Genomic DNA, 26,749 nt, shown 5'->3' with positions numbered 1-26,749 from the left:
AATCAATATGTTCTGGAACGATCAAATTCAGTTAAATTCACTGGGGAAAGCAAAATAATCCAGTAATAAATACAATGTCGAAATGTGAACTACAGTCAGCAATATAACACAATAGATCCTGTAGGAACATCTACAACAATACTTTGGGGCTCATTATGATGTCGGGCGGATTGCTTCCGCCAGACTGGCGGTAGCCACCGCCGGCCTGGCGGGGGCAATCTGCCCGACATCATCACCAGAATTCCCCCCGCCATATTAGTATGGCGGGGGGGAACGCGGCGGACGGAAAGACCGTCCACCGCTTTTCCGCCCCGGTCGCCTTGCGGCCGGGGTGGAAAAGGAATAATACGGTGGCGGTGTCAAATAGACACCGCCAGACATATTATGATGGGACAAAGGAGATGCCTTTCCTTGGCGGTGATGCCGCCACAGAAAGGCATGCGGTCTTCACTCTGGGGGCCCCCTGCGGGCCCCCAGAGTGAAGGTGAGTAGGGGGTGCACATGGGGGGGTACCTGTGGTACCCCCCAGCTTTTGCATACAAGAAGCAGCAAGCACCGCGCGGTGCCTGACGCTTCTTGTATGCAAATGCACACATTCATTTTTGACATTGTGGCAGGCGGTGCAGAGAGCACCGCCCGCCACAATGTTAAATCTGAGGGATGCGCCCGCCACTGTGGCGGGCGCATCCTAATTCCACCATCGGGACCCCTGCCCTTATGACGGGCGGTCCCTATTACCACGAGGATGGCGGGTGGGCAAAGTCACCCGCCATCCTAATGACCCCCTTAGTTCCCAAACCCACCTGAATTATGTAAGGCAAACACTGGACGGGATGGCTTGAGTCCACCCACTTTTAAAGCGTATTAGAGATCCCTTTGCAGGCTGGTGCAGTCAGTGACTGGAGCCACCTTCGAGAGGATGTCTGGGAGGATCATTGGACCCCTTGACCCCCTTCCAGAGGGCTGCAATCAGGGCACGCACCCACAGTGCTCCACCCTCTAGGTGGTGCACTGTCAGTGTGCGTCCTGAGAACTTCTTTGCCTCTGCACCTGCGTCTGCAATACGGCACTGGTACATAGGCAAAGAGATTCCCTCATTTGCATGGGATACACCCCCCCATGCAAATGAGGGAAAGCCCACTGAAGATAGCGCTGGTTCTTTATGCACACCAGCGCTATTGGTGCACAAGCATCTGTGGCCCCTTCTGTAATACCAAAGTGCCCCGGGGGTGGGAAAATCGAGCGGAGCAAATTCATAATACGGCCCCAAAAGGGATTCAAAATGGGGTATATACGAACAACAGAAGACCATTAAACTGGTAAGAACAGATTAAGAGTCAGGGAGAGTATCGGTTTCGATGAGTACAATAAAAGAGGCCTCTACACGAGAGAGCTCAGAATACGGTATAAACTCTGTGCCAAAGTTAAAGGTGGAATATAGACTGAGGTATAAACTCTATGCCGAAGTTACATTTGGAATAATAAAGTGGGATGTGATAGTAAATGAGGAGAGAGTGAGGAAGAGATGAAGGTGGCTAAGGGCCAAAAAAGAATGGGGAGATAACTTTGTTAAAAAGTTTAAGGAGGAAGCAGATTTCTAAGAGATGGCTTCAACTGAAGTTAGACAAGAAGTATCTTTGCATTGGAAGCAGTTTCAACTCATGCTTGAAGGTTGTTAGCGAGGCCGTGCTGTGTAGATTTAGGAGAGAGCATCCCAAACTATAAAAGCACTGCCCAAAAATGATTGCACGTTCCTTTTTGAAGGCCAGTTGTTCTCAAAGTGTGGAAGGCTTTGTAGGTGATACTAGCCATTTTATAGAGCGTCCTTGTAATATTATTAACATTGGGGTAATATGGACACAAGTTTTAGTTCCAGTAACTAAGTATATTGCAGCGTAAAACACTGCCTTCAATGGAGCAAGGCGACTTTTAGGAAGTCTGGTCAAAAGAGTGTTAATGTATTAAATCCTTGACAATACATGAGATTGAGATAGAGGTTTGAAGTCTTCTTCTGGGCTTTAGGAGGTCAATACGATGGAGGACAGACTTCAGTCTGTCCGACATCGTATCGGATTTAGGACCGGCCACCTACAAGGCGGCCTACTCACCATCTGTGGCGGTCACATTACCTATATTTTGTATTGTGGCGGGGATGCGGTAAGCAGCCCCCGCTGGGATACAAAAAATAGGTTGCAGACATATCCCTGCCAAATGGTGCAGGGATATTTCTGCCCCCCCAGGGTACATGTTCGTGCCCCAGGGATTAAGCGGGGCCCACTACGGGCCCCCAAATTCATTTCCGCCAGCCGTTTTGCGGTGGGTTGACAGCTGCAGAACGAACGGGGGAAAGGGATATCATAATCCCTATGGTGGTGCCTGCCAGGCACTGCCGCAATGCAGGGATTAGCGGTTGGTCCGACGGGCAGTCGGATTTGATCCGCCCATCTGGTCTGTGGCGTTCGATATTTCCGACCGCCATGCTTTTCCCTGCCATCATAATGTGGCGGAGGTAAACTGCATTGCAATGGCAGAGGGACCGCCAACGACAGCATGTCGGAGGCGGTCCCTCTGCCATAGAAATGAGGCCCTAAGTGACAAATCCTCCCAAGAAGTCAGAATTGAAATTGTTGTTTCTTGCCCATTGCTTTAATTCGTGTTTGAAGATTAAGGGGGTCATTAGGATGGCGGGCGGACTTTGCCCGCCCGCCATCCTGTCGGGGATTGGGACCACCCGCCATAAGGGCGGGGGTCCCGTGGGTGGTATTTGGATGCGGCCGCCACAGTGGCGGCTGCATCCTGCATTTATAACATTGTGGCGGGCGTTGCTCTCTGCACCGCCCGCCACAATGCCATAAATGAATGTATGCTTTTGCATACACAATGCGGGAGGCACAGCGCGATGCCTACTGAATTGTATATGCAAATGCAGGGGGGTACCACAGGTACCCCATGTGTGCACCCCCCAACCCTCCTTCACTTTGGGGGCTCGCGGGGGGCCCCCAAAGTGAAGACCGCATGCCTTTCTGTGGCGGAATTGCCGCCACGGAAAGGCATTGTAAAAAGCCCATCATAATATGTCTGGCGGTGTCCTATAGACACCGCCACCATATTATTCCTTTTCCGCCCCGGCCGCAAGGTGACCGGGGTGGAAAAGCGGCGGACGGTCTTTCCATCCGCCGAGGTCGGCCCCGCCATACTAATATGGCGGGGGGGAAAACGAGTGAGGATGTCGGGCGGATTGCCCCTGCCAGGCTGGCGGTGGCTACCGCCAGCCTGGCGGTGGCAATCCGCCCGACATACTATTGGGCCCCTAAGTCTTTTATCAAGAATAAAACTCAAGCATTTTGCTCTTTAATGATGTCTGTTTTGAAAGGGAGAACAGTATAAGAGTCAATCCAGAATTTAACTGTAAAGATGAGATCAGGAGAAACTCACTAACTTTTCAAAGAATTGAGTTTCAAGTGACTTGAAGTCAACCAATAAGGACATTGTGTATTGTCATAATAACCCTAATCCAAATTAGGTATTACAATGTCGAATCTGCATCTGTATTGGGCTTTGCAGCTGTGTTTGATGAATTATGAATCCCTACAGATCTAATCACTCTACTTTCTTTTTTCAGCCCTACAAACTGAACATTTTGAATATGTAATCAATGGCAATTGGGAAATCAGCACACCGGGTTTATACAACATAACTGCGACAGAAGTCCTATATCAACGGAATTTAGCTAATCAGGAAAGCATTGAGGCAACAGGACCCACCAACGAAGATCTTCGCGTTATGGTAAAAAGCGTTGCTTACATACATTCATTGTACCACTGCACAAGATGAGGCCAGGTTATACCTTTGTTTTCAATTATTTGTTGGTCTTGTGGTTGCACTTCGCCCCCAGTGGTGCAAATAAGGAATGTTGGGGTGGTGCACATGCTCTTCATTGGAAAATGTACAGGTGATTCTTTAAGAAAATATATATTCAAATGTGTCTGCATATAAAATATTCTTTATTGTGTGAATGACTTTATGGTATACCATTTATCACATTTCTGCCTCTGCACGAAAGTAAAAAATAGAACGCTATATATATATATATGAATGAAAAGCACGTGGTATAAAATATAAAAACATGTACAATACATTGTGTATGGCTAGACAGTCATATGCATTTGCATGTGCAGTAAGGTGCAGTCAGCAGTAAGAGGCCAGAGACCACATGTGAATGGGAAAGGTGGGCACCAGAATACAATAATACGTATACACTAAACACCTGCCTCAGCAATGCTTTAAGGAGTAATATGGGTCACAAACATTTGTGAAGTTCAGTTTTTACCTGTAAAGGCATCAAGTGACAGAAGGTTTAACCTAAATTATTAGAAACTACTCATTCAACATAACATCAGCTTTACGGTGCTTTCTGCCAGCTAGCTTTGAAGCTCACTGAACATAGGATTAAGCCCATTTACTGCCAAATGCAATTTTAGTTTTACTTTCAATCTGTGTAACACATTTAATGGCATTTTCTACCATGCTGCTAGATTGGGTTGATGTATAACATCCAATTCACATATCTTTGCATCCCTTTTGCAGGCATTACATTCCTCTCACAGATGGTTTAGAAAAAAAGCATTTGCCTAAATGCATTACATATGATGCATCTCTTGTTGGCTATGCTACATCCTATAGGCTTTCTAACATTCTGGCTTCAAAAGTGGGGCAGTTGATAGTAATGAGGTGAAATGGTACAGCGTAACCACAAAACAGCACACTCGTATCTGCTCCCACAGTTCATCTTCTGTATCTCTTTTGTCCACCTTCTTTACCTTCTGCCTCAGCTCCTCTTCACAGAGCGTAATCCAGGGATTGACTATGAGTACTGGCTTCCAAATGACCAATATGACTACTACTATGGAGACCGCAGCCCGCTGATCCAAAACCAGGAAGCTGTTACTGTTCCAGTACCACCATTCACTCGACGGACCACTCCAACAACTAGCCCTGTTGGTGAGTGGGAAAATATATTCATTAAAAAATATATTTTCCTTACCAGGTTATTTCTAGACAGTTTGGACCTCTTGGTGAAGGCTCAGATCTAGATGGAGAAAGGGGGATTGTGCTTCACATTTTTTAGTTAAAAAGTATCAACCTAAAACAATATACAGTGCAGGATATCTGCTAGGACCATGTTTTCAAGTTAAATGTGTACAGGCAAATATAGGTTTACTTTTCTTAACTCCACATCTACGTACCTTCAATACATATATATATTTTTTTTTTCACTGAAAATCCAAAGTGATTTTATAGTTAAGTGAAAATGCTAGTTAAAAATACCATTTAAAATTCGAGAAACCACTGAAATTCACCAGTTATAGTTAGCTTAAGTACTTATAACATGCACACTCGTCGTGCATAGTGTTGTCAGCAATGATGCAATTTGAAACATCATAGGTAATTTATAATTTGTAATTTGTAAGGGAAATTGTAAAGTGAAGGAATCACCCCTGAAGGGGTATCTCTGCGTTGCAGAGAAGACAAAGTACAGGTTAGGCACAAATCAGTCCGGGAATAATTCAGTCTACAGGAGTTTCCTCAATCGAAGAAGACTGGGGCATTGGCGCAGGTCCTCGGGCAGAGTGTTCCAATATTTTGGAGCAAGGTGTGTGAAAGTTCTGCCTCCTGCTCGTAATTTACTGTAGCGTGGGACCACAAACATCCCTCTCCCTTCGGATCTGAGAAGCCTGCTCGGACGGTGAGATTTAATTTTGTCTGCTAAATAGCTGGGACACCTACCATTAAGTGATTTATGTGCAAGGCAGCAGAATTTAAATTTAATTCTCTGGTGAATAGAAAGCCAGTGAAGCTGTCTTAGCAGAGGCCTAAAGGGGGTACGCGTGGGCATTTTGACAGCCAGACGTGCAGCAACATTCTGAACTATCTTTAATCTACTCAAGAGAGACTTGTTTGCAGATGCTAAAAGAGAATTGAAATAATCAAGTCTGCCGATAACCAAAGCTTGAATCACGGTTCGTCAAACTGATAAGGGCAGCCACTGAAACAATCTGCGCAAGAGACTCAGAGCAGAGTGTGGCAGCAAGTCCCTGATGTGGCCATGACTTGATCCTTCGTAATCAGAAAGTTATTCAAACGGACCCCTACATTTTTTGCCGCAAGAGATGGAGTAGGAGTGGGGTCTAACACAGTGGGCCACCAATTTGTGGACCAAATGGATTGAGCAGAGCCAAACAAAAGGATCTCAGTCTTAGACGCATTAAGCTGAAGGAAGTTTTCCATCATCCAGCCAGATATGACCAGCATGCCCTCCTCAAAGCGTTGATCAACTGACTCTGTATCCTTATCAAAGGACATAAATAGTTGTGTGTCATCAGCATACGAAATGGGAGTGAAACCATATTCCCTAATAATCTTGGCAAGAGGGGCCACATAAACATTAAACAATGTAGGGTTCGAACAAGAGTCCTGCGGCACCTCCTTAGTAAGCTTCAAAGTATGGGAATGAAATTGGCCTAAGTTAAGTGTCTCAGTATGCTGATCCAGAAATCTAGCAAGCCACTTAAGTGCCTGTCCCTGCAGACCAGATTCTCCAAATTGATGAATCAGTTTCTGGTGAGAGACAGTATTAAATGCTGTTGTCAGATCCAATAACACCAGCAGCAATGCCTTGTTGTTATCCAGAGCCATGCTAATATAATCTGTGACACCAATGAGAGTAGTTTCTGTATAGTGGTGGGGTCTGAATCCAGACTGGGATGGGGGAAGGGTTCCTTTAGACTCAAGGCAACCCATCAGCTGGGTGTTAACGTTCACTCCCACCATTTTGCTCACAAGCAGCAAGAGCGAAATAGAGCGATAGTTAGCAATCACCTCAGCGGGTATCTGGGCTTTGTTCTTGATCAGTATCACCTGAGAAGCTTTCTATTCAAGTGGGAGTACCCCCTCACTCAAAAAAGTGTTAAGGATGTCACAGATAGCGGGAGCCAGGAGAGGGGCAGGTAAGGCAAACACATATGCTGGCATAACATCAAGGGGAGAACCAGATTTCGCTGTTCTCAACATGGCTTCTGTCTGGGATATCTGTATCTCATTGAAATGTTGAAGACCAGTCACAGACAATCTCAAGGTACAGAGCAGCACATTTGAGGAATCCAAGGAATTTGAGACTTGAGGGAATTGAGCATAGATTAAGTTTATTTTTTTCATCAAAGTAGTTAGCTATGTTGTCACATAGTACTTGGGAAGGGGGAATTTGTAAATTACAAGCAGTAGGGTTAAGTCAAGTCAAGTCATAAAATTTGTATAGCGCACTACATACCCAGAGGGTTTCAAGGCGCTTAGGAAGGGGAGGAGGATTATTTGTCAAATATCCACGTTTTAAGCTGCTTTCTGAACGCTAGGTGATTCTGGGTGAGGCGAAGGTAGGCGGGGAGTGAGTTCCATGTTTTGGCAGCCAAGTATGAAAAGGATCTGCCTCCCATGGTGGTCTTGTTGATGCGAGGTACAGTGGCGAAGGCTTGGCTGGAAGAGCGGAGTTGGCGGGGGGGGGTGTAGAAGGACAGTCGAGAGTTGAGGCAATCTGGACCGATGTCGTAGAGTGATTTGTGTGCGTGGGTGAGCAGTCGGAAAGTGATCCTCTTATTGACGGGTAGCCAGTGGAGGTCTTTAAGGTGACCAGAGATGTGATCGTTTCGTGGGATGTCTAATATGAGCCTGGCTGAGGCGTTTTGGATTCGTTGTAGTTTCTTCTGGAGTTTAGCGGTGGTACCTGCGTAGAGGGTGTTTCCGTAGTCCAGTCGGCTCGTGACTAGAGCGTGGGTGACTGTTTTCCTTGTCTCGGAGGGGATCCAGCGAAATGTTTTTCTGAGCATGCGGAGAATGTTAAAGCAGGAGGAGGATACGGCGTTGACTTGTCTGTTCATTGAGAGTGAGGAGTCAAGGATGACGCCAAGGTTCCGTGCGTGGTCTGTCGGGATGGGTGCTTTTCCAAGGGCTTCCGGCCACCAGGAGTCGTCCCATGCAGAGGGGGATGAACCTAAGATGAGCACTTCTGTTTTGTCTGAGTTCAATTTCAGGCGGCTTTGTTTCATCCATTCGGCGACTTCTTTCATTGAAAGTGTTGAGAATTCGGCGACTTCTTTCAGTGAAAGTGTTGAGAATTTTGTACAATTCCTTTGTTGAGTTGCCCACTTGATTGCGCTTTAAAATGACATGGGCTTTCTGTGCCTTTCTTAGATTCTTATGGTAGGAAGTAAAAGATTTTTTTAAAGTTAAGTTCCCCCATTTCCGTATCGGTTTTGCGCAAAAGTTTTTCCAGATTTTTGGATTTGGATGTTTCATTACGTCATTCCTGGGTGTACTAAGCAGCACATTCTTTATGACTGTTGGTTTATTGTAGTTTCAAGGGGGCGAGAGTGTCTAAGCGTTTTGTCAATGTCCATATGCTCATCAAATGTTGGGGGCAAAAAGTTTTTGTTAAAGGCATCAAGAGTAACTTTAGGCCATTATTGTCTTTTATGACTGTGCTGTTGGTACACAGGGGCTTGAGTTCTAACCAAATCACAGGGCGAGGGGGATAAGAAGATATATAGGGTGAGTTAGTGGGCAAGATGTCCAAATTATGACCCGCCGAATGTGTTGATCTTTGAAAGGCCAAATGCCGCCAGGTCGGCCAGAAAATTAGCTGCATCTCTATTCTCACTGTCTTCGCCATAAATATTGAAATCCCCCAATAACAGGAAGTGTTGAGAGGTAATCGTATGAGGGGCAATCTTTTCCATCACTTTTAAATTAAAATCTTGAAGCAGCCCAGGGGGCTGGTCTGGGGGTTTGTCGATTTTAAAAATACAAATTTCCATTTCATTATCGGAGATGGAGTTGATGACTGAGACTTTCAGCCCATCTTTATACGCGATGGCAACACCTCCACCCACTTTTCCTACTCTATCCATCTATGGATCCGATATTTATCAGGAAGGGCAGGAGAATTATCAGGTAGTGAGTGAGGTTTAAGACATGTTTCCGTTAAGAAACCTAAGTCTGGGAAGTCGGAATTCAGCGAATCCCACAATTCAGTTGCATGTTTAGGCAATGATCGAACATTCGCTAAGAAACCACTCCAGGCAGATGTTGTGTATGTGCTCTGGAGTTTCACTAGGTTATGAGAGGACAAACCTACCCCTGCCTGTGTATCCTTGTTAATATAGCGATCCCCAACTCTGGAGAGAAGCGTCTATCACAGCTGTGAAAATTACAGCGCTTACACAAAAAGGTCCTTCCAAATCCACAGAAGTGAAAGTAATAGGGCATGCAGCAGAGAGCTGTCTAAACTGGATATGTTGAGAGGCCGTATAACAGAGTCTGGACTCATTATGTGGAGCCCAGCGGACAAAGGTCCTGGCTTCTGACGACGTCCAGGCGCGGACGGGTGCAGACGGGCTTGTTATCAATAACGTCATAGAACATTTGAGTGATGTAATATGTGAGGTCATAAGTAGTGCATTGCAAGTGTGCTACTTATAGTTAATCATAAATAGCTGCTCCATGGAAAGCTTTCTCTCATGCCCTGCACCCGGACAGCTCACAATAGAAAATCTGGCATATATGTACTGTATTAAAAAATGACACTATCATGGAGCCGCTGTTTTACGGATGCACTGTGAGAAAACAGATGGCGCTGAAGAAAAGGCCTCTATAGGTCTGAGGTCTTCATGTTGTTACTTCTGCATTACAATGCAACACAAAACTGAAAACTAGATTACATCTGCAAAAACACGTTCCAATAGAAATTCGGATCTTTATTGTGCACAGCAATTGTGTTTACTTATAGTACTGAAGAGGCATAGTCACATCCCTAATCTGTTAGTAGACACTTAACTAACTCTTCAGTGCTTAAACGTGTTCCAACAAGTTGCATTTGTATTCCGCAGCGTGGAAGCCAGTGATACCAGCGAACCAGAGGCCGCAAGCACGCCTGGAAAGAGACAACATGGAGTCCAACATCATCCCGGAAGCGGAAAGGCCGGGTATGTAACCTTTCAGTCTAAGAAGCCTCCGATGTCCTACCCAGCCCTGCCCTTAGGCGAGAGCATTGTATCCTGGGATTCTGCAGCTTCAACAGGCTGTCTTTTTTTTATCCAACCCTCTAATATACCACTCCAAATTTTTGAAAGATGCAAATTAAGTTGAAAAAGATACATTTTAACATGCTTTCAATTTTGATTAAAAAAAAAAGATCCTGGATTTTGGCCTCAGGCACCATTGACTGACTGACTGACTGACTGAAGGTATTTATAAAGCACACTCATGCCGGAGCGTCTTGGCGCTGGGTGTAAACAAATTGGAGTGGCCACACTAACAATTAAGCTAGGCAGAAAAGCCTGGTTTTAATAGCTTTCCTAAAGAAGATATGGGAAGGCTGAAGTCGAAGAGTTGGAGGGAGAGAGTTTCACAGCTTAACAGCCGAAAAAGAGAAGCGCTTACCACCACAGTGGCACAGATGGCTCCAGTGAGAGAGCCCAGCTGTGCGGAATGACGTGTAGCACGGGGGTGAGGTGTGTTTGTAGGCACGTTTGCAAATCTGGGATGTGTGCAGACTGCAATTCGTCAGGCACCACATCAACAACAAATCAACGCAATGTACATTAACACAGGGAAGGCATATGAATCAAGCAGCCTGGCTAAGAGTTCTCCATTCACTCTCCAGTTGTTTCCTTGACCTCCTTAGTTTGAAAAAAAAATACAGGTATATCCCAGCACAAGTGAAGGATGCCAGAGCTCTTGGATGATGTGTACTGCAGTGAAGAATGTAAACACAGAGATATGAACGTGGTAAAGTGCCAAAAGGTCTCGGTCAAAGATGGGCCGAGCTGTTATCTACTTCGGTTTTTCATCCGTCTTCTGTCTGATAAAGTAATCGGAGGATATACATTAACATTTCTCAATATAATGTCAACAGGATGAAATAAAATACATTAAACAGATGTCGTTGATGTTGTGCTTCACGAGGTAAACCATTTCAGCCCTCTTGGGCAAAATGAAACCACCTGCCATTCAGGAATGACAACATCGTGTATAGGACATCCGAGCTATGGAAAAGTTGGCCCTGGTGATGACCAATCACAGCAAGAAGTTCTCAGAAACCTGCACTCCCTTCTTGAATCTCCTAGCCACAGTGTTCAGGGAGTGCTACTGTCCTAAATTAATTGAAGTGTTGTGTGTGAGCCCTCCAGAACAGTCGCAATTACCTCAGCAACGGGAGACAGTCCTGAGGGAACAGGACACAGAACATAAATACACGGGGCCTCATTTATGAAGCTATGCGCCACTTTTACGCTGCCAGTGCGTCACTTTTTGTGACGCACCACTGGCGTAAAAAATGCACCTTGTTGCACCATATTTATAAAGAGACGCATCTAGGTAAATGCATCACTTTGTAAACCCCTGCGCCACATTATCCCTGCACCAGGTATAATGTATGCATGGGGGGTGTATTGACGCAAGAAAGGTCGTAGAAGTGACGCAGTGAAATCTATGAGATTTCACTGCGTCACTTCTAGGACGCCGTTGCGTCAAAATCTCGCGCCTGCCTCACAGCAGGGGTAAGACTGACGCAGGCCCTTTCACATGGGGCTTGCCCCATGTGAAAGGACGCATTGCTGGAGTTGCGTCACTTTTGTGACACACTCCAGCAATGCGTCACTTTTGCGCTTACAGATACGTCAGAAATACTGACGTATCTGTAAGTCCTTGAGCAATGATGCGTCATATTGTAAATATGACGCATCATTGGGGTCGCAAGGAGGGCGCAATGAAAAGTGACGCATTGCTGTTTTCTCGCAGCGATGCGTTACTTTTCATAAATGAGGCCCACGCTGTGTTCATGTTCAGCGGCACCAACATGGAGAGATGCTTCAGAGGTGACTGGTGTGAGGGGGGAGGGAGTGAATGGGAGGGGTCAAGGGAGTCAAGTGGTCCAGAAAATGGCCCAGATTTCCAACCCTGAGAGTTACTGGTAGTGGGGGCCATTGCGAGTTGAACCATGGAGGTCCTTATGAAACGACTAATTACCGGGGTAACTGGTAATTATGGGTAAGATTTCCCCAGTAATTCCTCATTTTCTTCCAGATGTTTGCACAGAGATTTCAGCTCCTTTAAGGGCTGAAATATCAGTGTGACAATAAACAGCTCTGCTCCCATAATTCAGTTGGAGCCAGTCACAGCCTTAATCAGCCCCGCTGGAATTAAGAGGCCATCCTTAATGAGAGTCTTAATGTTTAGATCTTCCACCTGCCACCGCAAAGGGCGTTTTTATGTCTGAAATATGTAAAACGTAATAAACAACTTTGCTTCATAAAAATACAATTCCTTTTCTCGCTGAACTTTGGGCCTCTGGCCTTCAGCTTTGATCCAACATCTTGGCTATTCGATTTGTTTCTTCATTCTGTTAACCCTTTGATTTTCGTCTATGAGTGGAGGCAACAGATTCTTTAATGGCAGTATCGAGGCCCTTCTGTCCCTTTTCCCGTTATTGCACTGTTTAGTTTCACTTTGTGTTTTTTCCTCACAGTTTGCTGGACGCTACAAAACGTAATTCTCTCTCTCTTGTGCTTTTTTTTTTCACCCCATCTTCTCCACTCTTTCCCCCTTTGTTTCTGACTGATATGAGTACAAAATAGTGTCTGGCTGGTACAAAACAACTCTTAAGTATTTCGAAGCAATAGAAACATGCAGTTTTCTTTTCTTTGGTCATACTTTTTTATTGAAATGTAGAGATCGCGTGTTGCTTCTGCTTTGAAAATATGGAGTAAATGCAAAGCAGTAAATACACAACACCTATTTTGTGGCAATTTTAGTTGGGGTTTCATATCCATGTTCACTACCTGAATGAATGGAAGGTACTACTAAAATACTGAGATTTAAACTTCGATATGCCACTCGATATCTGCAAGCCTTGACAATATTATAGTATCCCATAATTTGGGCACAGTATTTTGGCATGTAGATATTTAGTTAGGTATAGGTTTACTATTCAACAATAAATCTTTATTTGGATAAGAATATCCACAACATAGTTACACAGATCAAATTTACAAAGCTCCTAATACAACATTCATATTTAAAAATAGTTTACTAAAATTCATGCAAAATGGTCTCAGGACATAGACAGATTAAATATACAAAACACAGAACACGAGACACTGAGCTAGGAATCAACTCAATAGCCAATGAGTGTACAAAATGTTATCAAATGCATCGGATAGGGGATACTTAATTGACATATATTAACACTGTTATGGATATAATATCCGTGGCTACTCATTTTCATATCTTAAAACATCCAGGTATAGGAGCTGTTTTGTTCTTTGGATGGCATAAGAAACGTAGACATAGACTTTATAGCATAAATTCACATTATCAAGGATACGGATAAAATGTAAGGCCTCTTTTTGATAAATGATTGCTTCTTATAAAAACCGTGGCCGCAATATTTGTTTCCTCAGATCCCATTTCTAAAAATTTTTTTTAATGAATTGTGGACTGGTTGGGCTTGCCACGGCATTGGCATTTGGGTAACTTTTGGGAACAAAAGCTCCACTTGGAAAAGCAACCAAAAAGTGCAGTGTGCCTAATCGAAGTCTAGTTAGATAGAATCTATGTTGGATTTTTGGTACCAGGGTAAGGTAGCTCTGGGCACTTAGGTGTATGGGACCTGAGAGGTACATTGACACAGTTAGTTTAAAACACTCTCTTTTTTCCCTATCAGCCATCCTTTTCCCAATTAGAATTGTTTCAAAATATTTCCTACTAAAGTGTAACACTCCAACCGGATCCTCAATGTTCAATTTCACATCCACCACCTTTAGCAAGCTGTTTACATAGGCAAATCATGGTATTATTGCTATATGTTCCAATGTTAGACAGTCTGTTATCATCTCTTTGGTGAATTTAGTGCCATCTTTACTCCAAAAATGATGCCAAAGTGTGATGGGACTTGTCTGCAGGGCATCCTCTAAATAGGTGCCCCCTAATTCCTTATGAACTATATAAGAGGAGGCTCAACAGAGCAGTGGTAATAATCTACATAGGAAACGTCTTTCCTGGGTCTGCAACAATTTACAGCTAGTCCGCACCACAGAGAGGCTCCGTAATTGACACTGGAAATACATTTACTTTTGTATATGGTCAGCAGCTCTCCATTGAGATTGTTCCCAATTTTAGATGCAAACCTAAAGAGGGCTTCTGAGGATCTAATAAATGTTAGTTTTGCTGCATTTGCTGCCTATTGGCCATTGCTAGAAAAACTGATACCTAGGTATGTAAAACTTGCTGTTGCAGCAAGTGTCTGTCCCTTGATATGATGAGTTTTCTTTTTGGATCTCCCTTTCCTGCACTTCATGGTCAAGGTTTTCTTTAAATTGATTTTCATGTCCTTGTCCCCCATGTAAGTGGTGAACCCATGGTCTGGTTTACTATTCTTAATTCCACATCTTTGTGCCTTCAAAATAAATATATCTTCTAAGTACCTACTCAGTTATGTAGTTGTGGAGTTTAGAATCGTAAACACTTTCTTTTCTATGTATACTTACCATCATGATCTCCTGGTAGTTGAGATTTAGGCCACAATACTTTGCATGTTGATTTTCTAATGTTCAACCCATAGGAGATGGTAAAGCATGAAAATGACATAAGATGAGGAGGTTGAGACCCGACATAATTGTCATCTACGAAGCAGCCAGATGGGCTGGCGAGGAGGGAACACTCTGCAAGACTTCTGCCTGTGGCCAGGACTGGGGGCCAAGGCCTGCAGTCTCCCTGTTGGGTGATGGGACATAACTCAGGGAAACCAAGACTGCCTTCTCTGGAGCCTAGAGCACTGGTGCTTGCCAGCCTGCCAAGACAAGTGTGGCCTGTGAGGAACAGGAGAGAGTAGGAGGGGAGCTCTGACGAGTAAACTTCAGATATAATCCTGTGAACTGTGCTGGTTGTTTTACTATTTGATGTTGCAGTCTTCACATAGTCAATAAGTCCTAGCTTGAGACCCCTGCTGAGTGTTACCATATTTACTGTTGCCGTCTGCATTCGGTCGGAAAGTCTTAGCTCCAAAGATTCCTTAATGCTACCTGTTTGCTGATAGTCCGCACCTAACCTTTAGGCCTCGGCTTGAGAGCCTTTAAAGTTTACACCAGGCTGTAGGGCCTTATATTAGATTGTCAGCCAGTCACTCTTACCATATTTGCTGTTTCAATCTGAAGCTAGTCTTTAGACCAAAGCTTGAGAGCCCTTCGGGGAGTTACTTTGACTCCTGCTTTGCGTACTTAGCCATCACTTCTTACCTTTAGAGCGCTGGTCGGTGCTGCTGTTTTTCTGTCTTGCATTTCCTTCCTGGCCTTTCAGGTTTAGCTTGAGACCCCTGCTGGACGTGTTACTGTATTAGCTCCTGTAATCTGGACCTCGCCTTCAAGTCCACGATTGAGACCCCTGCTGCCCGTTTCACACCATGGGCTGTTGTGTCTGCTCTTAGCCCTTAGGCTTCAGAGCCCTGTAGGATGTTATCCCTTGTCTGTTGCTACAGTGCACACCTCACCTTTGTGCAGTAGCTAGGTAGCCTTGCAGGGTGTTTTCATTATCAGTCACTGTGGTTTGTACCCAGTCCTAAAGCCATGCATTAAGAGTCTTGCTGGGTGTTAACTGTTTGATGCAGTGCTCTCCACAAAACCTCAGCTAATTGGTGTGAGTTGTGTTTGTTTGTACCTTATCTGCTTCCGCAGAATGCACCAGACTCTAGGTTTTTACTTTCCCTAATGTGGAATCTGCAGCCTGTGCTGGTGAGGCAGTAAGAACAAAATATTCTCAGTCTAAGAAAGAAGCTTATATCTACAATCTTGACTGCTCATGAAGAATTTGGCTTAAGACCAATATAGATACACATCTGCTGGCAGGCTTTCCAGTTTTTAATAGAAGTTGATCCAATTTTGTGATGCTTCATTGTTTATGGCAGCGCATCCTGCGTGCAGAACATATTTGCACCTATATGGCATACATGGATGCTTTTCCAACAAGCATTTGCAATGCAATAGGTCTCTCATGTGCGAGAGTTTGAGTTATTGGCATTGTACACGACAATGCCTTTTATTTACGTGTTAGTTTTTAAAACATAAATAAAAGGCATTGTCTTTTACTATGCCAATAGCTTAAACTCTTGCAAATGTGAGACCTATTACATTGCAAATGCTTTTTGGCATCTGGGCCGAGAGCTATGGGTGGGGGAGTTGTGTCCACACAGTGCTGCAGAGTTAGGAACGCCATTGTTTAATCAAACAGGCTGAGTGCAGGCAAGCGCCTTAAAAGAGCCCTGCCTCTCCCTTTCTTCTTCCAAGTTTGACACATTAAGGGGGTGCAGCACCTTTGCCTAAAATGTCGAGGACAAAACTTCTCTTTTTCAAACCGGCCAAAGCCTTCGTTGAGGACACTATGCATCTCTCGACTGAGACTATTTTTAACAAGCTACTCAGCTCAGTGGGTTAAAGAGCCAGCACCAGAGATCTACAACGCAGGTCACAGGTTCAAATCTCAGGGATTCAGTCTTTCACCCTTAAGAGATTCATAAAAACGAGTACCACTAAGGTAGATGATATTAAGGCATATTATCCTAAGCATTAGTAAACACTACGTTTGTGTCATCGCTGCTAGTTGTATAAAAGCATATTGGTAAATAGCCTGGTGTCACCTTTGTCAAGATACCGATCAAGATGGCGGCCAGCGGCATTCTGCTTTTTGGGGCATGAGAGTCTATGAACATGATGGGAATGCGGAACTACAAGTTCCAGAATGCAAAGCGTTACGAGTTTTAAAAAAAACTGTGCTGGCCGAAGGTGTCCAACTTAATGCTGGGGCACTGCAAATGTACATTGTGTAAACATTGTGTGTGAGTAAATCATGCCTGTGCAGTTTGGTGTATGTGGCAGTATTACCTGTCCAGGTGTTATGCAGACATCAAATCTGAATAATACGTGCCACGGGGGCTTGTTGGGACACTGGCATGGCAGGAACTTCTCGGATCATTGACAGCAGCTTTGAAAGAGAAAGCGCGCATGGTCTGCTAAATGTAAGGAAGGCACGTCGTGCCTCCAGTAGGGCAAAACCCATTAAAGAAAATAGTGCTTACAGACCAATTCAAACATACCCTGTCGCAACAGAAGTAAAAGGGCCAGTCGCCATGGGAGGTTTTAAATGTAGATACGGCGGTTCTAAGGAGGGACTAACAAGGTGATCTAGGAATCAGCATTTACAAAGGACAACAATGGAAAAAAATGAAAAATATGGGCGGGGAGTGGGCGGGGCTTCACATCCCTAACTCAATACAGCATGGCTCGCAGAGCAGCGCATGAACTGCCCAGACTCAACCTAAAAATGATTAGTCCATATCAATGATGCTGTCTGGCAATGCAGTGCTAGTGAGGAAGGAACAATTGATGGACGGAATGCTAAACATTGCAAACATTCAGGCCAAGTCACAAAGATCTGTGTTTAATCCATCGTTCTTTTCCTCACCATGCCACCCCAGTTTTGACCCAGCCATATGCAAATCCATGTCACCTTTCTGCAGCACTTTTCAAACAGGAGGAGGGCAGCCGCACACTGCCTCACATCCCAGCACTCCGTTTGCCCTGATGCAACTTAGTAAATGCAGTGCATAATGGCACTTAATTCGGAGTCAGGCTTTAGTTTTTCACCCTTTTTGGTGCAGCTAGTGCTGTGTATCTCTAGACACGTGTTTCAGGATAGGTGTCCTTCTTCAGTAGAGAGCAACTCATTCTTTTTGGGGGTGCTGGAAATGCTGCCCAAAGTATTCTGAGGTCTCTGTACCACTGGCTGGGCGCAGGTGCATCAACCAGAGCTCATCAATCATTAGCTCAAGGGAGCCTTTTCAAGCAGGAGGAGGGTGGGCGCACACTGCCTCACATCCCAGCACTCAGTTTGCCCAGATGCATCTTAGTAAAAGCAGTGCATGATAACACTTAATTCGGTGTCAGGCATTAGTTTGTCAGCCTTGTTGGTGCAGCCAGTGCTGTGTACCTCTAGACACCTCCTTCCATTCTGCAGCACACATAGAAAGAGAAAAAAGACTCTTGTGATTATTTTTGTGCGGAAGGCTTCCCTTCCTGCACAAAAATAATAATCCCTGCAACGCAGGGCACCCTTGGACCATGGTGCAAAGGTGCCTGCACTGGCGCACAGCAGCCCATTGTGTGCTGGCGCAGGAGAAAAGGACAGGAATTCTCTGTATCTGGTAGATAGAGCTTATTCCTGCCCTTTTCCTTTGCCGTAGGGCAGTGCAGCAGGAAGGGTTGCAGCACTGCCCAATGGCAACACCTCATAAATGAGGCCCTGAGTGTCTAAGGGTTGGGTATGTAGCTACTGAGGTGTTAGCCCCTTCCAAGCATGCGTCAACAAACGGCCGTCGCGAGTACTACCTTCGTAGTGCTGCGCATGTCCGTTGGCCGACGTGGCCCCGCCCACTCCGTTAAACCACGGCATCCCCGCAGAATTGCCGCCGCGGTTAAGCCGTTACATTATGATGGTTGCAACTGTAACTCTTGGTAATGGCTACATGCTGACCCTGCACACCATATAAGCCACATGAAATACATTAGCCACACTTAGTGAGTGAGTCAGAGCTCCGACAGCCTTTAGATTACTAGAGCCATTGATAATCAGTTTGGCGATTTTAAAGCGAAACGTTTTTATCAGTATGTCACTAACACATTACACAGCTATATCAATGACAGGAGCAGTGCACACATTCCTCAATCAAAGACAAAGTATATGTTACGTTATGTTATACTGTATTATAGAGCGCCCTATCAACCCACGGGCATCTTGGCGCTAGGTTATATTAATTCCATTGTTCACACAGGTTACCGTACCAGGTCAGATGTTTCAAGAAAGGTGGCTAGGCTCCATTACACCCTTGGAAAGAGCCAAGTTTTGAGCTTCTTCCTGAAATGTAGTAAGTCTTCTGTTTGTCTGAGTGTGGGCGCAAATTCATTCCATAGTCGAGCAGCTACAGAAAAGAATGCTCTTCCTCCAAGCACAGTCTTTCTGATTCAAAGACAAAGTATAGGACAGTTGACTAAAGGAGCCGTGCATTACTCCCTTAAACATAACACAGCTACAGCGCAACTAGCAGCAGTGGATCTTTCATTTCCTTACTCTCTGTCTTGCTCTCTATTTCTTTCTCTCTCTCTCTTCTCTAGAAACAGAGTTATGGTAGGGGGCAGCAGCAGTGCAAGATAGTTTTTTTTTCCAGATAGTCGTCACTTTGAGTCAAGAGTCTAGTCATCACTACCGATTCCATTTACACCAGTCTTGCATGGCCATCGGCTCACTAAGTCACATGTATAGTGTCAGAAAGTGGGGTTCTAATTTTTGGGGGAGGGTCTTTAATGACGTAATAAAAGCACCATGGTTGGATCTCATCCCAAGTCTCAATGAATCTCTATGTCAACCACTAGCAACTAAGTCATAAGCATCTGGCAAATCCCCTGGGTAATGTGTGTTAGGTTCAAGCTGTACCAACAAGTTTAAAGTCAAGAAAGCAACAATATGAACATTTCCAAACCAATTTAGAAAATGATCGAACAAATTAATAAATCAAAAGTCACCAAAGAGGCTGTTCTTCCGCCAGAATCGAAAACATGAAAAAGTTAACAGCAGTCTGTTCGCCCTAATAAAGGCCGGGAGGTCAGGGGAAGGATCAGCAATCGTCCATGCTGATAAATCTCATGATTTTCAGGCTTTCTGGTGCTCTTCAGTTTGACTTCAACTACAGCTTCAAAGAGGAAACAGACCCCTCTGCCCCTGCAGAATCCCAAAACCTTATTAGTGCTGAGGAAGTCACTCCTGAGATCTCTTCTGAAGACCCCAGGTGCTCAGGGCAGGCTCCCGGATCTGTCTCCAGCCAGAGCTTCTGTACAGTCCATTCCCTTGTGGTTAGCTGGGCCTAATTGGACTCAAGAGTCCTGTCTTTTTTATGTCCCCTGAGGAGGCATGCATGAGTTCAACCATTTGGCCCTTGGAGAACCACCCCAGACCCGGAGTGCCAGTAGGCATCAGGTGTTCTTGAGTCCTTTTCTTCCAGCAGAATCTTCGTTTTGCAAGATATTGTCTTCCCAGGTTCAGGAATGTTCTAAGGAGGTAATTGTGAGGTGCCAATCTTATCCTATGTATTATCCAGTGAGCCGATACATTTTCCCACCAAGTACTGTTCGCTTCTCCCCCCCCCTACTTGGGTTGCCTCTGCTGCCAATTTTTTCCAGCCTGGCCAGTGTTTTTTATGAACGCCAGCAAAAAAATGGTTTAACCATTTTTGCAGTGCTTCGTCTTCGCTTTGCTGTGAAAGTTACCAGATGCCCCTAAATTCAATACTGTTAATCCATTCTTCCATCAGAAGAGGCCCTGACTGTCTCTAAACCACTTCTCTAATCAGATGAGGTCTTCTCCCTCTTGCAGGCTAAAAATTATTTTTTTGACCTTATGAGACTGAAGCCTAAAAATCTAGGAGCCCCTGAGGAATGAATGGGAGCAAATCCTGATAGCCCTTTTTAGCATCTCCAAGCCACAGGAAGGTAGTGTGGCGGCTCTCCTTTTTTCTGTCAACTGTTCCTGCCCTCCTTTCAGATTGCTAATCCCTGTAATGTGGCTAGCTTTGACTAAATCCATACCTTCCTTAGCCCAGTGGCCAGGCCCATTGCCCTTTCCAGAATGGTTGTTAACTGAAGCCATGAATATGTTTGGGCACCCCGATAGATGTGTGAAAAAAACACTTTTAGCCCAGTTTTGCTCAGGCAGCACAAAGTACATTTTAATCAACTTATCAAGATCTATTTTCATTATGAAATTAGACTTTTAAAACTGAGTGGAAAATAACTCTGAATTATTTTGTGAATATTTTCCTAAGTGTAGGCATAAATGAAGGATTTTAATTAAAATGAGGCTTTTCGTTGATAATTTAGCTTACCCTTAACAGTGAACAATTGTTTTTGATAGTCACTGTGAAGGGGCATACCATTTCTAATATGTACAATTCCACATTATTATAGTAATCATCCTATCCTGTCGGCTTACATGATTACTTTGTGACAATATTTTTTGTTACATGGCAAAGGTACTTTTCCTTTACATGCTTAGCTAAAGTCATTTTAAACTGCAGCCCTGCTAGAACAGAGTGATGCTCCTGCATCATATATTCTGTTGTTTATGTGGGTGGTGTAAATGGAGAGTGCACACCACTTATGGCATTTATCTTACATACAATTGGTATATTTTCTGTGCCATCTACCATGGCATTACGGGAAAGTTAAATAGGCATAATTGAGTGAAACCAATATTAACAGGACAATTTTAGGGCCAGAGTGTACACAGGATAGCGGTATCTCATTGCAATGAATCCTAACATCAGCAAGAAATAGAGTACAGAAAAACGCAAACAAATCTGTAATGGCCACACAGAAAAGGCACCTTTGCTATAGATGGTACAGGAGGGAGGTTGCAGGGAGTCAGATGCCTGTCTCCAAAATGGCCACATCCTTAAACTTTATATTCAGTACATTGAGGTTCATCACTTTAGAGTGGATGCTGCATATCAAAAAGGCACATGCCGATGGAGATCCACTGATTTCCACTACAAATGACCACCAAAAGGAGACATTCTTTTACAAGAGTACTGGAAGTGACAATCAGTGATGTGGTGGTGCATGTTGTCTCAGGTGTGCGTCCTGTGTCTTTCCTGCTAGACACCAGAACATAAAAATCTTCTCTGCTGAAAATCTTTTCTAGTTTTTTAGGTCTCGCATGCGAAAGCAGCACATGCGTTGCTTCGCTACCGAGACTCTATTGCTGCCGCTTTCTGTCCCTAAAGGAGACAGGAGGTGGCACGCGCGGACAGGAGATGTGCACTCCATACGCATGCACATCTCCTGGCCCCGGAGGCTGGCAGCACACACATCACACGCTTTCAGTTTCCCTCCCCCTGTCATGTGGCTGTCACACACAGCGCTGGGGAGGCAGGGCTATCATGACACGCACCACCCCGCCCCCGAGGGTGCCTAATTAAAACCTACCAGGAAGCGAGAGCGAGTAAAGCGAAAGGCAGAACAGCAGTGAGTGGTTGGGAGTGGTGGAGGAGACTCGGGCAGTGACTGGCTTATAATCAGCCCAATAGCTAGTGGTAAACTCTTTCCGAGGATTTAAGTTGCATCTAGGGGAGTCTTGGACTTACTGTCTTATATATTTTTTACAATTCTTTTTTACTAGAATTAGAAGCATCCTAATAGGAATTCGAAGCATCCTAATAGTGCTTAACTGAAGACCGGATGTTTCCGCAAGTGTATTAATTTCGGTTGCAGAGAGCAGTGTGTGCACTTTGCTTGACCCATTGACTGCTTGACTGCTCACGGCAGCTGTGTGCTGATGCACATGATGAAAAACAAAAGGATGCATTTGCATGATCCAAGACGCTGATGTTGTTCCCTGGGACAGTGTCACATTGGCTGGAATGCACACGTGCTAGAGTTTCTGGTTTACCTGGTGGGTAGAGAGAGTAGTTAGTAATGAGACGAACCGAAAACGCAATGTTCAAGGTACTAAATTCACTCATGTTCTTCTCTGTCATAAACCAGTGACTGCGTGCCCCGAGTATGTAAAGTCAATGTAACCCGTTTCCTTGTAGTTGTGATCCACCAGAGTGGAGCCTGCACACGTAGTAGTTAGTTGTCGGTACACAGAGCACGCTGTGTCTGTTGTCTTGCACCCTTGCCTGCCTGTTGTTGGTTGGTACTCAAAAAGAAAAGTAAAAACTTGCAGATTGCGTACCGGCAGTTTGTGGTTACTTGGTGTGTTCAGAGTGGCCTCGACAAATCTTTAAAGAAATACCCGCTAATGAAAAGCAAAACCCATGCATTGCAGCTCATGAAAAGACCTAAAAATAAGTGCATTAATGCTGCTTTAGGCTGGAACTGCTGCTCCTTTATTTTGCATTGCTAATGTTTATGAGAAGATATTTTTATTATTGGCCTTGTATAACTCAATGGCCCGAGTCACCGCAAATATTGGCAGAGCAGTGCTTCAACCCCATAAATGTGTGATGCGCTGTACAGTGTAGAAGGCAGGGTAAAATAAATTAATTTCAGTTTGTAAACCAGTGTCCAGTATCTAAATCAACTCATGTGGCGTAGGGAAGGTCAGCGGCCCTCCTCCTCCCCAGCATCTCCTCGAATGCTGCTTTAGCTCCACTTTAAAGGAGCATATGTGGCTGGTTCTTGGGAAGGTGTCTTTCTTTCTGGTAGCTTAGTAGGTCATAAATTAGACCATTGATCTTACCAATAATAACTAGCATTTACAATGCAATAGGTCTTGCAATGACATTATTTTGAGCTATTAACTTTGTAAATGACATTGTTTTTTTATTTTATTTTTCTTCTGTATAACATAAAAGGCATTTGCTATTGACTATTAACATTGTAAATGACAATGCCTTTTATTTTTGTTTTTAAAACATAAGTAAAGGTCATTGGTATTTATAATGCCAATAGCTTAAATTTGCGTAACTGCGAGACATATTGCATTGCAAATACTTGTCTTTTTATCCTGGTGGTCTTTGTAGGACTGGGCCCTCAATGTTCACTGTCTAGCGCCCCTCCAAATTCAGAAAGGTGCCCTTCTCACTCTTTGTTTTTGCTGCCTGTTGATACAAAGCCGCCCTTCCCACCCCCACCCCTTGGACATGTCTGCCTTGTAGCATCCTTATCTTTAAGAGACAGGACTCACAACGTTGCCGGCCTGGATAGTGATTTACCCCCTTCCATGGGCCATTTGTTTCACGTGGAATTCTATTAGTTGTGACTCATTGGTTCACCATTTTCTTGCTACTTTTACCTTTGTGAGGCAGCGACTGTAAACTGCGCTTGGTCTTTTTCGATGCATCTTGGATATCCATTGATCAATTGACAAAATAAAAGCAGAGCTCCCCGTCAAACTGAAGGATAAAGTTACAGAAATGAACAGTGTGTAAGAAAGCAAAAGGCTCTGTGTGTGAACAATGATATTACACTTCACTGTTAAAGTTTTCACCAAAAGCAATAGGGCATCTTCGCTAGCTGGCCTAAAAGCAGGGCTTTAAGTGGACGGGGTCTCACTGAATCTGAGCTCGGGTGGTTTTTTAGGTCACGGCCTGATCCAGCGCATATGCTGATCTCGGCCGAGACATTTAGAAGCCGCTTCTGGAAGTGCTTCCAAAGCGGCGATCAGCTCACCCTCACGCGCACAAGCAAGCGTGCGACATGCACAGCGCTTTTCTTTGTCGCGCGTGCGCACAACTCGTTTTTTTTTATTATTTCATTTCGCGGCCACCACTCGCTTTTTTTTTTTAGATTTATTTTGTGGCCACGCGCTTGTTTACATACGCAGTTTTCTACAACCAATGATAAGCAGCTTGTGAGCAGAAGAATCCAGCTTGCCATTGAAAGTAGTAAAGTACATGAGGGTGTGCATAATACCACAAGAACTGTGTAGTATAGGTAATCAATTCTTCCGCCACTCAAAAGTGATCAAACTAAATTAATCCTCTGGGTGCCTTCGGGGTGAGTGATTTCCTTAACTTATTGTCTCTTGTGTACAGTAAGTGATTTTACATTGTACATTATTTCATGGCACAGACCAGGTATTTCGTTAGATTTGCCTGCCACAATATAGTAAACTTACTGTTGGACTTGTGTTTTTGTTGAAGTAAGCTTTACTTTGGTCCACTTTCAGCAGCCAGATAGTCACCCAGTGTTGCATTTTAGATATGTAGTACTCACCCAGCTAGGGGTTTGTGAGAGTTCTGCGAATTATTTCACTCACAAGTCAACGGGTTGGGGGGGTGGGCACTGCTTTCGATCCTTGAGGGACTTTGTAGGGTGCGAGAACACGTTACCCCAAATAATCTGACAGCGATCAGCCAGTAATGTCATTAGTGTAATAGCTTACTGATTCTGTGTCTTCCCATGTACTCTGTGTCATCCCGTGTGTGATATTTTTTCTCATATGTTCTATGACTGCTTACTAATTCTGTGTCTTCTTTTGTATAGGCTGTGTCATACCGTATTTTCAGTTTCCTTGTGTGTTATGTGATTGCTTACTGATTGGGTCATCCCACGTGTTCTGTTTCCTCATGTGTGTTTTGTGACTGCTGATTCTGTCTCTTTCTGGGCCTAGTCTTTCATCCTGTTTGTGTTCTTTCTACTCTCAATTGTTACATTAGGGGCGAGGTCTGGGGCATATTTAAATGTAACACAATCCAGGCGAAAGAAGCTTATTTTGCTCCCCTTAATCAAGAGAAATAATATCACAGACTTTAGGGTAGCCTCTAGTATGCTCCTTCAACTCACTAATAATGAGTCGATTTTTATATAGGTGCTTTCTTGAAAACCGTTGACCGTGCTCGCCTTTCGATGAACATGGTCTAAATCTGAATTATACTTAAACAGTTCTGCTCTATGAATGGCTGTCACGTTATGGCCGAAATATTGTGGATGTTAAATATATATTTTTATGAATTGAATGTTTTTAACTATTTCTATGTTTTATTTCACGTAGAATGTGATTTTTATTGTGTTTTAACAGATTTTTAGGAATACCTTTGTATCCAAATAAAGATGACATTGAATTGTGTTCTTTTTCCTCACATGTTCTGTGACTACTTACTTATTCGGTGTCACTCTGTGTAGTCTGTGTCATCCAATGTGAGTTCTTTTTCATGTGTTATGTGGTTGCTTACTGATTCTGTGTCTTCCTGTGTGTGTTCTGTTTACTCATGTGTGCTGTGACTCCTTACTGAGTCTGTGTCAACCTGCCTGTACACTGTGATATCCAGTGTGCATTCTGTTTCCTCATAAGTGTTCTGTGTCTGCTTACTAATTCTGTGTCTTCATGTGTGTGCTCTGTGCTTTCACTTTAAGGTCAGCAGCACACCTTTCTTTAGACGGGCCGCGTCTAAAAAGGGGCGTGGCTGCCATTAAAGTGAAAGTGCGTCATGAGGTCCTTTTACAAACCAGCATTTGCAATGCAATATGTTTTGCAATTGCGAGATTTTGAGCTTTTGGTGTTGTAAATGACAATGCCTTTTATTTATCTGTTTTGAAAATTAACACATAAATAAAAGGCATTGTAATTTACAATGCCAATTGCTCAAACTCTCGTAAATGCGAGACCTATTGCATTGCAAATGCTTGTTTAAGGAGGCCTCGAAATGTTCTCTATCGGGCTCAGTTTTGTGCCGGGGCGGTGGCACAGGAGGTCCGTTTGTTCGAGCGTTATAGGGGAAGGGAAATGCTTTAAAGAGAGTCATTTTCTCTCTGGATTTCTCTCCTCTCTTCTCACTCCGGAACTAAGGAGCAGCAACATTGTTGTGGTGTCACTAGGGCTCTATGTGGAAGCTTTTTCAATATTATATACAAGCCACAGTAGCTTATCTAATAATCCTGACTTGTTGTAAGTATGATGTTGTATCGTATATCTGGATGCAATGACAGAAACAACAAAATACCAATCAGGCTGCACACTATGCTAAGCACAAACTTTCAGCTTACGTGTTTTTAAGCCACGCCCTTAATTGCATTGGCCACGCCCCCTTGAGCGACCCCCAAGTTTTTTCATCCCACTTAAAGTCCTGCCTGAAAGGGAAGAGATATGGCTTTAT

At 44.1% G+C, this 26,749-nt stretch overlaps 1 protein-coding gene across 1 annotated transcript in view; it reads left to right on the top strand.

The window, feature by feature from the left end:
* Positions 1–26,749, top strand: part of LOC147733595 (ADAMTS-like protein 5) — a 262,354-nt gene that overhangs the window by 208,654 nt on the left and 26,951 nt on the right. The window contains exons 9-11 of the mRNA XM_086958186.1: positions 3,623–3,786; positions 4,833–5,001; positions 9,939–10,034. Of these exons, the coding sequence (XP_086814312.1) occupies positions 3,623–3,786; positions 4,833–5,001; positions 9,939–10,034 (429 nt within the window). The remainder of the gene's footprint in view (positions 1–3,622; positions 3,787–4,832; positions 5,002–9,938; positions 10,035–26,749) is intronic.

Source organism: Lissotriton vulgaris, chromosome 2_1, assembly GCF_964263255.1.
Source record: "Lissotriton vulgaris chromosome 2_1, aLisVul1.2, whole genome shotgun sequence".
Taxonomy (NCBI): Eukaryota; Metazoa; Chordata; class Amphibia; order Caudata; family Salamandridae; genus Lissotriton; species Lissotriton vulgaris.
This window is presented reverse-complemented; position numbering and strand designations above follow the sequence as displayed.